Source organism: Coccinella septempunctata, chromosome 2, assembly GCF_907165205.1.
Source record: "Coccinella septempunctata chromosome 2, icCocSept1.1, whole genome shotgun sequence".
Classification (NCBI taxonomy): domain Eukaryota; kingdom Metazoa; phylum Arthropoda; class Insecta; order Coleoptera; family Coccinellidae; genus Coccinella; species Coccinella septempunctata.
The window spans coordinates 37,932,958-37,948,892 of NC_058190.1; the positions used below are offsets into that span (position 1 = coordinate 37,932,958).

General features: G+C 34.9%; 1 protein-coding gene across 1 annotated transcript in view; it reads left to right on the forward strand.

Annotated features, from left to right (window-relative positions):
- The window catches only part of LOC123308683 (neurexin-1), a 197,417-nt gene that overhangs the window by 149,910 nt on the left and 31,572 nt on the right, over nt 1-15,935 (forward strand). The window contains exons 9-10 of the mRNA XM_044891450.1: nt 8,302-8,409; nt 9,985-10,177. Coding sequence (XP_044747385.1) covers nt 8,302-8,409; nt 9,985-10,177 — 301 coding nt within the window. The remainder of the gene's footprint in view (nt 1-8,301; nt 8,410-9,984; nt 10,178-15,935) is intronic.

A 15,935-nucleotide genomic window follows, 5' to 3' on the forward strand; every position in this document is an offset into this window, starting at 1 on the left:
GACCGTACTGAAAATAATATAAAAGCAAATCCAAGAAATTTTTGGACATATGTGTCGGAGAGTAGAAGAGATGGACAGATTCCTAGTTTAATGACCCATGCGTATGATGTTTATGATAACCGGCAAGATGTTGTGAACGCGTTCAATGAATATTTTACAGGTGTTTTTGACGATCCGAATAAACCGATTATTTACAGAAAGAAAGAAATGAAAAATTATTATGATGAAATTGATATTGGCTATATTCACCGAGATATTATATTGAAGAAGATGAGCGAACTGAAAACTGATAAAGGGCCAGGCCCGGATTTGATACCGCCTATATTCATTAAATCTTGCGCAAATTCTCTCGATTTACCGTTGCAGATAATCTTCAATCAGTCAGTTCTAACTGGAACATTTCCCAGTAAATGGAAGGTTGCTAAAATCACCCCAATTCATAAGGGCGGAAAAAAGGACATTATATCGAATTATCGCCCGGTATCTGTATTGAGTCACTTCGGAAAATTATTAGAGTCAATAATAACAGATATTTTATTTGAATCACTCAAAGGCAAGCTCAGTGAGAGGCAACACGGGTTTTACAAAGGAAGATCGGTCCTGACTAATTTGGTGCCTTACGTTAATTTCATCTCGCAGAATTTGGATCGGAGTATACAGGTGAATTCGGTCTACACGGACTTCGCGAAAGCCTTCGATAGGGTCCATCATAAAACTTTGTTCAGTATATTGTCTGACTTTGGAGTTTCGGGAAGGCTTTTGTTGTGGATAGAGTCATATTTATCGGATAGAAGTCAGTTTGTTGTTGTTGACGGTGTCCCGTCCACGGTCCGAAATGTAACATCGGGCGTGGTTCAGGGATCGCACATTGGTCCGGTTCTTTTCATTGTGTACATTGATGATGTAGTAAGTTGTTTTTTGAATGTAAGCTTTGAAATTTATGCGGACGATCTGAAAATGTATAGATCCATCAGAAGCTTGGATGACGTGGTTGGATTTCAGGAAGACCTAGATAGGTTCTCTGCCTTCTGCTCTGGACGATATTTATCATTGAGCGTAGATAAGTGCAAGCACATTAGGTTCACTAAAAATTTTCAAATAATAGAATTTCCTCTATTCATCGAGGGGGTAATGATACAGGAGGTTCAGTGTGTTAAGGATCTTGGCGTGTTTCTTGATTCAAAACTATCTTTTGAAATTCAGGTCGAAAACGTAGTTTCCAAGAGTTTTAAAATGCTTGGTTTTATTCTGAGGATATCTAAACTATTCAAAAATAAGGAATCTGTCAAAACCTTATACTTCAGCTTTGTACGTAGTAACTTAGAATATGTAACACCGATCTGGAGTCCTTTTTATTACAAATACATAGATAAGTTAGAAAGAGTCCAAAGAAAGTTCACCAAGGTCTTGCAATATCGTTTTGACCGTGGACAGGTAGACCGCCCCTATGATTCTAGGCTGAAATTATATAATATAATGAGCCTTGAGAATAGAAGGGTTTTTTATGACCAAATTTTTCTTTATAGAATTGTGAATAATTACTTTAGTTTTCCATTAATAGAATATGTTCATTTCAATACTCGTTTTTTTGGTGGTCGCAGAAGAGATTTATTTTTTGTACCTCAGGCAAGAACATCTTTATATTTCAACTCGACCTGTTTGAGGATAAGTCGTTTTTATAATTGGCATATAGGTAGTATTGACCTTTTCAATTTGTCAATATCCGAATTTAAAAAAAAATTACTGACGTATCTGTCTCAAAATTATAATAAATAGTTTAGTTTTAGAACTTTGAAAACTCATTTTGTTTGTTTTTTTTGGTCACGATGTAATGAGATATTGTATTTTTTAATTGTAGTGAATCCCCATAATTGGGTTAATCCTGTCGGGGTTCCTGTTTATGTAAATAAATAAATAAATAAACTTCGTTGACTACTTCTCATTCCATTCCCAATTCACGATCTGACGACGACCTGATTCAAATTGTCCTCGTGCAGTAGAATTGATCGACTTACTGCGGTTTTAACGTGAACATTTGCTGTTTTTTCTCCAGAATTATAGCGCAGCTAAGACAAGAATGGATGCCTGCTTTCTTTCCTCCCCTTTTCGTTCATTCGTGATGGATGGACCGTCTGCGGATTTCAATCAGGGAAATGCTCATTTCCGAATTTCTATTCAATCGGGCCGTTTATCGTGGACAAAAGACGACTTCAATCCCTACTAAAAATCCCGGAAAAAATCCCGTGTTTCCGTTGAATGGGACGTGAAATATTGGCGTGTATGAATGATAATTCGGATATTGTTTTCCAGTTTGTCAGTCCCCTTCAATTTGACTGATTATTCGCTGTTGCATTAGCTGTTTTTGATGGGACAAAAAGATTGCATTTCATATCGTTTGAATAGTCCGATCTCAACCAATTTTTTAGCTTTCTTTATGCGTGAATTCGCTGACGAATTTCTTTCTTTTCGATGCTGGACAATGGTTATCTCTTTCATACAGACTGCAGCAGAGCTAATTGACGAGTTTCAATGGGCCTATAACAAAATTGAGAAAGTGTTTTGAAGGTCAAATATCGACATGCCTATCTCCCAGAAAATCATCGTATAAATCTTGATGTCTCTAATTTTTGTTCTGAAAGAGTTGAAGATTTACTTGAGTATCGTGAAGACCTAGTGGATTTTGAAGATTAGATGGTAGAAAAAAAAAGGTTTTATGATGTATGCACTTTCAGCGGTGAAGAAAGCGTCTGCAGAATCTCAAAGATGTAAAAAAATCGTTAGGTGTACTGCATATACCCTACGTGTCTCTGACAATGAATTCATGTTAATCTGACAGTTTGCGTGGTGGGACTGGCCGAATGGAAGAGTTGCAAATGGTAAAATTAATTTTCTCGAGCGTGTCACATTTTTATGGATATGTCACAGCGGTCGTTACTTGTACATACTCGAGCGTGTAAGATTTTCATACAGATGGTTAATCTCGGTGTTGCAGACGTGTTAACCCATTAATTTGACACTAATCAGGAGGGGTTTTCTTAACCTGACAGTTTGAAGATGATAACAAGGAGTTTTTTTTTCAATATTTCCCTTCCTGTACCCATAATCGTTTCTGTATTCATTATGAAAGTTGTAGATAATAAAATTCTATACAACTTTTGTCTGAAGCATTTTACATACTCTTAACAGTTTTCTAGTTAGAGGGCGATAAGGACGAGGAGCTTAGACACACATGCGAAAGGCCAAGGTCAATGTAGAAACCCAGTGTAATGTACATCCATTGCCATATATCTTGAAAACGTTCAAACGAAAAAAATTGCTTCGAACAAAATTTTTAGTAAATGTTATACCCTACAACTTTTATAATGAATGCGAAAACAATTTGAAGCCCAGGAGAGGAGATAATTCAAAAAAAACTTATTTTTATGAACATTATGGCCAATATTGTTTCAGCTTGCTGAAACTGCCAGTTCATATTTTTTCCGTTATTCTTGAATCACTAGCTTCAATATAAGAAAAATGCCACCGCGCTCTAGAATGTACACATGACTTTTTTTGCAAGTTTGGTGCCGTCCCAGATATTTTCGTCACGCTTAAATTGTGAGATTAAAAGCATATATACTTTTCATCGTGTAATCAACCACATATTTATATGTATCTTAATCTGACACACTCGAGTATGTACAGTGCATCCCATTTTGTGTGAGACAGCCATGTTACTTAACATAGAGCCTTGCGGTTTTCACGTTATTGTCCTAATTTTTTGTGAAACTCAAGTTGGCCTAATCAGATTTTGTATAACTGTTTCCGTTTATGAAATACAGGGAGATTTTGGAAATTAATACTTTTCGGACCCCTCCTTTATCTCCGAAGTTATTAGAAACAATGCTGAGCTAAAAACTACGTCTGATACAGAATTCAGCGTAGAATCTAATGGCGTACTCAATTTTTTTTCGGGGTATGATTTTGAAGATACGACATAAACCTATATTTTTTCAATGAAACACCCTGTATTTTATTACTTCGTTGAATTCGTTATTTTTTTCCCTCCAAAATGATGTATGATAATGTATAGGTAGGATGTTCAGAAATGCTAAAAAACACTTAACATCACCGAATGCGGCCACATACAGTTCAACCCACACATATGTTATTTGGAAGAGTAGATAATAATTTATTGCTCATTAAAACTTCATCCCCATCCGAGTCCTCCTCCGGCCAATTGACCACGAACCGCCAAAGGAAATATATTAAATTTTATTCACTCCAAATATGTACGAATCACAGAAACCGTAAAGGAGGCGGAAAGTGCGGAATTCATACAATTCACTTTAATCAGATAAACAACCCTCTACCAATTCCCCAAATTGCATCCTTCCATTTATGAATGAAATGCAGAATGGAATTTTCATTACCCTCGTTTGTAAAATACTCGAAGCATCTCAAGATGAATTTTTCCTTGGTAATTCCCATTTAAATAACACCGATGAAACTACAGAAACGTCATACCCAACGAGACGTCGAAGCAGACCCACCCTCCTCCCTCAATTCGACTTTATTCAAAGCTGAGAGCCGCATGAAATATAACTTATTCCTGCCAGTGAGCTGTTGAACAAACCCTCATTTGCAGAACTTACTACCACACGATATTGCGAGTCATTTATCATTTAAATTCATGGAGAAGCATTGCCAAGAAGGCTGGTGACCTTTCCGAAATATCCTGAAGGAATGAGTTATGACTGGAATTGGATCGATGGCGTAGTTATTCTTGAAGTTCGTGGTTACCTCTGGGACGTTATTATGTGTTCGAAACATTGTTGAACTTTTTCGTGTACTCGGAAGATTACAACGAATCTCGAAAGTACACATCAATTTCTTCAAGTGGAAGTTCCAATAGGGAACAGCTGCTCAGCCAACTCTCAGAATGGTTTCCTTTATTTTTTAACATCGCCAAACATCTTGATTCATTCGAGTATTAGATTGAGATAATTTGTGCTCTTCAGCTTAACCAAAAACTGACGAATTCTCTAACAAATGAATAACTATCTCACTCATTACTAAAACTATTATATAAAATAGGAATAGGGGAATAAAAAAAAAATTTAGTTGATTGGTAGAGTTCGGCAAATATTTGAGGCAGAACAGGAAGTGACATAGAAAGCGGAACACCCAGTATTAATGAATTTTATTATGAAGAATTTTAAAGAATACACAGGGGGATTCACCGCGTTGGCCTATTGGCAGTTTATGAAGAACTTATCGTAATTTTGTGCTGAAAATTGCGATTTCCGTCAATAGACTTGCTTCCTAAAACATTTTCAGTCCTCTGTAACTTCCGGTTATACCGAAAACAACCTACCACTTTACTTTCTCAAATGGCACAACCATTAGGTATAGAAAAACTTTCATCGCGTTCGGCGATGATATTATTAATATTGTAGAAAGAAGTGTCTGTAGAATGTAACATTTGTTTTTCGATATCACTGATACTTTACGAAATAGTGGCACCAATACGGAGAGCCGAAAAATGAGTTTTCACTTATAACTTGAAAACAACAGAAGATACAGGGATGCGGTTTTGGCCATTGAAAATTTTTTGAAAATCGAGGTCGGAAACGTGCCATTCATTTTCCCTTCGGTCTTACGGTTACAGAGCTGCCATGCAATCCCATCGAATTTTGCTCACCCTGTACACTGCACACTCTTGTACAGGGTGTCCGAGTTAATGTGTCCCTATACTAAACTAAACGAGCTAGAAGAAAAAGTTGAATACGAAACTTGTCTGTAATCGATTGAACTTTTATTTTTTGTAACCCACCTTAATACAGGGTGCTCCTCCGTTTTTTCCCTGTTGGTATCAACTTTCTTATTTCAAATGGAACACCCTGTATATTATTGCATTTTTGAGTTCTTTGTCAAATTTTAAGGTAATTTTGGTATGACAACCATGGTCCTATATAGCACCGATTCTGAGATATTCAACTTTTTCCTAAAATGTTGAAAGCTGTTGGTGCTCACTAAAATAGCTGATGCTAGTTTTCTAATGAATGTATCGAAACCAAATTTTGCCCAGCTCTTGTCAATATATTAGATCATACGTTACATCTCTATGTTTAGCAAGCTGATATTGAAAATTCAAATAGAAATTTAATCAAAACTTCATTTTTTCAAAAAGCAACCTATATATTTTTCGTGTTCATCATGAAGAGCGGGTTAAAATCCGCAAAAAATGTATTCAAACTTTTTCGGTTAAGGGAATAGTTTCAGAAATATGGAAGAAAAAATGCATTTTCCCGTAAGAACCAACGATAATTAATCAATTAAGCTAAAAGAATATGGAAACTAGCCCCATTATCTAATTTTGTATTTTTGAGTTTTCTTTTGTGTTGTCAAACAACTACTTGATTATTTTGAGAAAAATGTATATGTTAGTTGAGTCTCCCTTTACAATTGAAATAATTTAATTTTATTGGGAGCGAGTACTGATTATGAGTGAAAGAGTCTTTTTGTCTTTCATAAGTCAATCTACTTGATTAAATTCATCAAAAAAAACTATACAGGGTGTTCCTAAATTGAACGTACAAACGAAAAGGGGAGATTCCTTAAGTGAGTTCAAGAAAAAAAAGTCCCATAAACATGGGGTCGCAAACGTTTCGTTTTCGAGATACAGAGTGTTGAAGTTTGAATTTTTTTCAAGTTTTTTTCTCATAGTATCTACACTTCACAAGATATTCAACTGAAATTTGACTTAGATATTACATTTTAGAGTTCTCACCATGTGACATGGCAATTTCGATAGAAGATCTACAGGGTGATATTTTTTCTGGAACACTGCCACCTGTTCTTCTGCAGAACTTTTTTTGGGTGAGCAACTGTTAATTTGAAAAAATGTAAAAAGAAGCTTTGTTCTTATACTAAACTTCTTGGTCTCTTGTAGTTTGGTCGTATCTACCAACGATTTCGAGAAAAAAAATTTTGAACGATTCTCTCGAAATTCTCGTAACTATGATAGGAAGGCCAGTTTGTAATCTGTGGTAGATACGACAAAACTACAAGAGACCGAAAAGTTTAGTATAAGAACAAAGCTTCTTTTTACATTTTTTCAAATTAACAGTTGCTCACCAAAAAAAAGTTCTGCAGAAGAACAGGTGGCAGTGTTCCAGAAAAAATATCACCCTGTAGATCTTCTATCGAAATTGCCATGTCACGTGGTGAGAACTCTAAAATGTAATATCTATGCCAAATTTCAGTTGAATATCTTGTGAAGTGTAGATACTATGAGAAAAAAACTTGAAAAAAATTCAAACTTCAACACTCTGTATCTCGAAAACGAAACGTTTGCGACTCCATGTTTATGGGACTTTTTTTTCTTAAACTCACTTAAGGAATCTCCCCTTTTCGTTTGTACGTTCAATTTAGGAACACCCTGTATACCACCAACGTTAATCAATAATTATCGTTGGTTCTTAAGGGAAAATGCAATTTTTCGTCCATATTTCTGAAACTATTCACTTTACAGAAAAAGTTTAAAAACTATTTTGTGCTCATTTTAACCTGCTATACAAAATGAACAAGAAAAAAATATGGGTTGTCATTTGAAAAAATTAAGTTTTGATTGAACTTCTATTTCAATTTTTGAAGATACTATATATGTATCAGATTGGTAAAAATAGAGATGCAACGTATGATCCAAAATGTTGATAAGAGCTGGGCAAAATTTGGTTTCGATAGATTCATTAGTAAACTATAATAGTATCAGCCAATTTAGTGAGCAAATACAGCTGTCAAAATTTTAGGAAAAAGTCGAATATCTCAGAATCGGTGCTATATAAGACCATGGTGGTCATACCAAAGTTACCTTAAAATTTGACAGGTAATTCAAAAATGCAGTAATATACAGAGTGTTCCATTTAAAATAATAAAGTTGATACCAACAGGGAAAAAACGGAGCACCCTGTATTAGATGGGTTATAAAAAATGAAAATTCAGTCGATTACAGACAAGTTTGGTATTCAACTTTTTCTTCTAGCTCCTTTAGTTTCCACAATAAGGTATAGGGACACTTTAACTCGGGCACCCTGTACCTGTGTAGCAACCGCCCTGTTGCCCTACCAAAATAGAAGCTCAACACAATCCCTGTAATTATTCCAAAGACAAGCTTCACTCGAGGATATTCTTAATCGTCATCCTGATGTACGTGAGCTGATTTCAAATGATTAATTAGCCATTTATGGACTTAAAACAAAACTCTCACTGAAAATGGTCGTTCGGAGTAGAGACATTCATCAAAGGTATTTATTGCAGATCTTGCCGCCTTGGAACGCCAAGAAAACGGGAAATATTTCCTTCAAGTTCCGCACCAACGAGGCTAATGGTCTAATCTTGTTTAATGGAGGAGTGAGACCACCAAGGGTAAGTGCACTGTGATTTCTTTTATGAAATATTACCTTTCGAATCGAAAGATCGAGGGTGAGCTATTCGAAGGTGGGAAATTCAAGAGAGTTCAATGTTAGGGAACATAGTGGAAGCTGGAAGATCAGTTATATTTCAGCAACATATAATTGTCCCAACTAGTAAGACCAGCGAACTTCCTTTTCGGTAGATCCATCTGCCACCAAATAAATTTTAAAAAAATCATGAGCGAAAAAATCAAATTAACCCAATTTATACACCGTAGTGGCTGACCAGTATCAAGAACGACTATTCCAATACCGTATGTCTTACATCAATGCTACAATGTTAATTTTTTCCCTTATTTAGAATAGGATACCAAAGCGAATAATAAGCTATATACAAGAAGGTATGGAAAGTCTTCTTATCGAGGATTCTAGGTTTTGGTTTGTAATTCTTTATTTCATATAACTTTTTTTTCATTCAGAATATTTAAAGGATTTGTACTCCTGGAGAAATATCAGTAAATAGAGGTATGAATAAAACACTCTTCTGTAAAGGATGGAGATGTTTCCCATATTTTTTCGAATAAACGAAACGGCTGACCAATAAAATTGATGGAGGAATGTATCAGATTTTCTCAGAAAATTTCTATTTCTTTCTGACAGCCCTAGAGCTCTAACTTCAAGGATCAAAATAAACTGGTATTCTGTCTACGATCGAGGGCATGTCCCTATTTTTTCTTTTGAAAATTTAAATTGGCTAAAAAAAATTATTTACCCACGCACCCATTCCATAAATTTTCTTTTTAGATGGCTAAATTGAATTTTCGAAAAAAATAAGGAACATGCGCTCCATCGTAAACAGAATATAGGTTCATTATGATCGTTGAAGGTGGGGTTCTAGGGCTGTCAGAATGAAACAAAAATTTTTCTTAGTACATCTGATACATTCTTCTATCCATCAATTTTATTATCCGGCCATTTAGAGCTTGAACAATGAGAAAAATGCATTTCATCGTGAACTGAATAGTTCATTTTGATCCTCGGGGCTCTAGTATGAACAAAAAATAATGTTGACCACGTTGATATTTTAGTCATTCCTCTATGTACTCTTGCCATCAACTTCCTTGGCCGGCTATTGTGAACTGACTTCTCTTCTGGAGAAGGATTTCTTGAAATATTTTGAATAGGAACAAAAGAAAAACGTAATATAAAATAATGAAATCAAGGATTATAAAGCATAATCTATAATCCTTGGTATGAAATCAACCCATCTCTCCTTGCATATATCTAATTATTCGCTTCGCCATCCTATTATAAATAAGAGAAAAGAAATTAACATGGACATGGTATTGACCGTGCTGGAATAGTAGTCTTGGAGCTGGCCTGCCGGGAGCAAAAACACGATTATATGATAGAATCGAGGAAACAATATTCATTCGAGGAGTATCTCAAAAGGGTTGATGGAAAAATGAATACCGAATAAAAAATAAGGAACCTTGGGGCTCTAGTATAAAACTAGTAAACTATAGAGGTCAGAGGTCACCTAATTTTACCTGCTCCTGAAATTAATTATTACATAATCTTATTGCAGGTGGACCTTTTCTCTATTGAGATATACAATGGGCATATCTATATCCATCTAGACTTGGGTTCTGGGGCAGTGAAACAGAGGGGTTCTCGAAGAAGAATTGACGATGGGTCATGGCACGAGGTATCCTTCAGACGGAATGGAAGAGATGCAAGAATCACGGTTGATGGATTCCATACGGATTTCAAAACACCAGGTGAGACTTAAGAATGTAGAAGATTCTGAAGCGTAGATAGACCCTGTCATTGGGGGCCCATTTGTTACAGCCGAGAATTCTCTGGAAAATTCTCTACCAAATTTTGGTAAGAAAACGGCAGAGATTATTTTGTATGCAACTGAACAGAGAATTCTACCGAAAGTGCGTATGTAACGGTAAAGAATTCACGGCGCATGAATTCTCGAGTAAATTCTTTAGAGAATTCTCGGCTATTGGAAACGGGCTGCTTTAGGTATTTCAACCAAACATTTTGAAAATCTACAGTTTTTATCTAAAAGAAGACATGTATAAAATACAGTGACTCTAACGAGACATTGGCGACAATTGTGGTCTAGTTTTTCATCGTTTTAGCAATAATATGGCGGATTTGGTCATGTGACGTGACGTGAGCCAATCCGCATTCCGAATTAGAGATCATAGCATTGAAATCTGTGCTTCTAAGCCGCCATATTCCAAAATTATGCTAAATTTCCAATTGTCGCCACTGTCTCGTTAGAGTCACTGTAGTATAAAAGATAGATTGCGCCATCTAGTGGAAAACTACAAAGTTAAAAATACTTCGAATTACTTTTTTTGATCCGGAATTTTTGCAGAAAAAAATATGGGTTGCCATTTAAAAAAAACGAAGATTTTGATAAATTTCTCTTTCGATAATGGATCTACGTTTTCGTGGACCCTGTATATATCATGGTTATTTACAAAGAAAATTTGCAGTGTATCATTTATTGTCTAGACACAGTCGAAATTTGAATCAATTACATAGAATAGAGACGGAGCTATAGTCCTTTTTGTAAGTACCTTAAACGTTCAAAATATTAATAAAGAGTCAAATTTCTCGAAAACCGTTGAGAATTCAGACATAGTTGTGTCATCAAACTTATATTCAAATCTAACAAGGAATTCAAAAATGTGAAAATATATAGGGTAATCCATTTAAAATAACGAAGTTGATAGATGTGCAGAAGAAACGAAACACTTTGTATAGTTCTAAATAATTTTAGGAGATTCTCTACTCAAAAAAAGGAAAGTTTACTTGAAATAATTCTTTTTTGTAAACCCTGTACAATTATGTATTTATGTATATCCAACGTCATTCTCATCAATACTTTCTATCTGTATAATACCAGACGATCGACAAGCTTATATTATGTATATGATATGTTACAATGGTTACATCAAATGTGTTAACACACGATGTCAATATTGGCTAATTAGGCACGCAAACATGTGGAATATGCGTCTGAGGGAAAGTCCGAATTATAAATGAATATGATTTCATACTCACACACACACTCGTCTGAAAGACATGCATTAATGCTACTTCGGGAGCACAGGAATATGTAATGAACACCTGCAAAAGCTCTCTAGAAGTTTATAAACTGGAAAACCTGTACCATTTACGTTTCTCCCATCATGTTGCAGGAAGTTCACGAGCTTATACATCTAATTTCCCTCTTTCAATAAGGCCCCTTTGACGATTATACTCCTAAGCACTAATCGAAAAAGGAATTCCTCCCTTCGAATTCCAGGTGCCATTTAGCTTTCCTAAGCAAAGGATTGCGCTTATTCCCCAACTCAGTTCATCTCTCTTCGTTTGGGATAGTTTCAGGCTGAATAATTCGATTTGATGTCTGTCTTTTGATACTTTGTAGCTACAGAACGTGAGATGTTATGTTGGTTTTTGAAGGCATACATCAAATCTTGTTGTTATCTATACTTAGCGAAATAGGAATCAGAACACCCAGTATTAATGAATTTATTTGAGAGAATTCCTGAAAATATGGAATATATTTACGAGAATGTCAAGTTAGCCTAGACCAGTTCCATGCAAAAAACAAATATTGCGTTACCATAGCAACGAACAATAACTCATTAGAAGTGTCAGTTTGGAGTTTGAGGTCAAAAAAGTAAACCAGAGTTACGCAATAAATTAAAAGAAAGAAATTGTGAAAATCGAAAAATTGGGGTATCACCCATCATCAAGTATCTGTATTTAAAAAGGTTAAGATGTATGCAGATTTACGAAGATATGCTTAATACCCTTGGTGATCAATGTCCTTCGTATGCGACCGTGAAAAATTGGACTGCAAACTTCAGAAGAGGTAAATTTTCCATTGAAGATGATGACCGATCGGGAAGACCAGTTTCTGTGTCCACAAAAATGTCGATGCATTTTATGACATGATTTCATCAGACCGTCGAACTGGTCTAAAATGGATATCTGAAGCACTGAATATTTCATACGAAAGCGTTCATCATATAGTTCACGTCAATTTGGACATGAGAAAATTGCTGCAAAATGGATCCCCAAATGTTTGAATGTTGACCAAAAGTGTGCAAGGTTAGAAGCATCGCGTTTGATCTGTGCTCGATTTGAAAACGATGTAGACTTCTGAAACTGAATTGTTAATAGTGACAATTCGTACCCAAGTCTCATCCATAGGGATGAGACTTGGGTACATTTCTACGATCCAGAAACAAAGCAACAATCGATGGAATGGCGACACTAGTTCTCCAAGACTTGAGGAGTTTCGTGTCCAAAAATCTGCTGGCAAAGTTCTTCCTTCAGTTTATTGGGATTGCCATGGAGTAATCATGATTGATTTTTTGGATAAGGGTAGGAATGGTAGGATAAGGCTCCAGGCTCCATCCGACTATCATCTCTTTCCTCATCTGAAAAAAAGGTTAAAAGATAGTAAATTTTTTTCCAACGAGGAGGTAATGAAAGCTGTGGAGGTCTGGTTTGCAGAGCAAGAAGAAACCTTTTTTTGAAAGGTCTAGAGACGTTGCAGGTTTGCTGTAATAAATGTATCCAATTAAGAGGAGAATATGTTGAGTAATAAAATATTTTGACATTGAAATTTTGCTTGGTTCTATAGTAGGCTAAGAATTTTTCAATATATCTTCGTATATACTAAGCGATATAGGATATACAACACCCAGTATTGATGAATTTCTTTTGGTTTGATGTATCTGTAGTGTCACAGCCTTCTTAAACTAAGATAAAGACGGCTGTGGTAGTGTCTATAAAATTGCTACTAAAATCAGGTTGCAAGACTGGTGGATTCGCTAATATCTCCTTACATTTGTTGGATATTTTCATGAAGTCTTCTGAATGAGTAATTTTTCTTCCTTTTTTCAGACAAACAATCAAAGGCTTTGTAATTTTGTCGTAATCTTTGATGAATTTGCTCTAATATCCTGTCCAAGAAATCCTTTCAACTGGTAGCGTAAAATTGCATTAATTTTCAGTGGTTTGGGTTCAAGACCTTCTGATGTTATAATGTGACCCAAGAATTGAACATCTTATTTTTAACTCTGATTTGACCATTTTTATTTTCCAAACATTCCTGATACATCCATCAATATACAGGATTTCCCAATTAATGAAGCATTTAACTTCTCAATTTTTCCCTCAAGATTTTGAATAAGGATTGTAAGTCAAGCAACACATTGTTCCAAAAGTCTTATCGGTTTATGGCTATGTATCTATACGTTCGATTGCAAATAATAAAATAATCTAAGGAAAATACATATTATGTATTTTTCTTAGATAATTTTATTACATTATAATTAATAGCTCACAGTCGTGGTCGATGAAAGGACGAATTTTAAAAAGTCTAATACCAATCCTAATCTGACTTTCCATTTGATCATTAAGAAGCATGAAAAACTTTATAAAATTGCATTTTACTGTGGGACAAGGAAAAGCTCTCCATAGAAATTTCCATTTCAATAAATTCATTTCGCTCGTCAATGGACACCGTGTAATGGACGTTATTATTTCGTACAAAACAAAATGGTTCCAGGATTATTTGTTGAAGCGCAATTTGATTCGCAAATATTCTATTTGATTCCGGATTCAGTAAGCACGAGCCAATAATATATGATATTCTTTGTTGGATTTGAATAATTGAGCACATATTTGAGCCGATTTGGAATGCGAACCTCTGGTTGATGCTTCGTGGAAATTGATATCAGAGGAATTCATTAGCGCTTCTATTATATTCCAGTGTTCATAACCAATCCCTCTCGGAATTTTTCCTCGAAAACCGTATTAATTGATACGTCGATAATTAATCAGGGATAACATGATTGCTAGAATTGTTGTGAATTTGAAACACATGAGAGCCGTTTTTTTTATCAAAGTTGATATTGTATACAGGGTGAGTCTTTGATCCGTACAAATATTTTAACAGTAGATTTTTGAGGTCAAAAGAAACACTTTTTTCCGAATCGGATCGATTTAAAAGATACAGGCTGTTGAAAAACGATAAAAATATTTATTTTTAGTTCTATCTCTCAAACGGTTTCATCGAATGAGATGGATTTCGGAATATAGTAATAGTATTTATTTGATTAATCACCCACGTGTTCAAGTTTTCTCAGTATGACCATTACGTACCATAAAAATACCAAAAATTCAAAGGACTCTTCAAACTAAGTTGGACGCCATCTAATGAATGTTTGAATGTTTTGTAAAATAAAAGTATTCTTCATATTTTCTTGTATAATGCTCCGTTTTCGAGTAACTTGAATTTTGACAAATAAAAAATGTCTGTGATATTCGAAAAATTGGGTACTTTGGATGAATGCAACTCTGTTTAAAAGATCCACAGATGTCTAGTAACACAGATTCAGCTAGTTATTCTGAAGATAATTTTGTCTTTCCAGAAGTGGCACAGCTGATTATGATAACCTGAAATGGCTATATCTTTTTATCAGGGCCGAATCGGGAAAAAATGGTATAGGAAAAAATGTTTCTTTTGACCCCAATAATCTACTGTTAAAATATTTGTACAAGTCAAAGACTCACCAAGTATTTTGCTAGAAATTCTTTCTAATAAATTTTGATGTTTTTATGAATATAGTGCGTGTCAAAATTATGGAACAAATTGATTTTCTCAGAAGAAAAATATTTGGCAAAATCCTGAAACAGATCAATTTTTGTTTCACTTTTACCAAATTTTTATGCATTTTTGAAGGATTGTTATTGCACCCTGTACCATCCCCATCAACCCTTTGAATTTTTTGAATAGGAAAGTTGGTCATGTGGTACTTTTTTCGCAAGGTCTTTGTATCTTCTTTACAGGCGTGCAAAAATTTGCAAGAATTTTTTTTTTTTAAATTAGTTTTTGAGGTTTTTAGTATGTGCACTTTGTCAAGGCTCATTTACTTTGAGGACGATGGTACCTGATGAAATTTGTCACCGAATGAAAGTCAACCATTGTAGTTTTGTTCATGCTCAACTTTCAACCCCTATGAACAAAACTGCAATGGTCGACTTTCATTCGGTGACAAAGTAAATGAGCCTTGACAAAGTGCACTGAGAACCTCTTTGAACTAACTTATCTTTAAAAAAAAAATTTTTTATTGAAAATTTCTGCACGGCTGAAAAGAAGATACAAAGACCTTGCCAAAAAAGTACCACATGGCCAACTTTCCCTATTCAAAAAATTTAGAGGGTTGATGGGGATGGTACAGGGTGCAATAACAATCCTTCAAAAATGCATAAAAATTTGGTAAAAGTGAAACAAAAATTGACCCCTATTTCAGGATTTTATTGGCAAATATTTTTCTTCTGAGAAAATGAATTTGTTCCATAATTTTGACGCACACTATTTATTTCGATAAGGCCAAGCAAAAGGCTCGAGTTTTTTTTAGACTTTATATTTGTTCGCATCTTCATCGTTTCAGAATGATTCATTTTCCTTATTGATTTTTTTTGAATATTGGA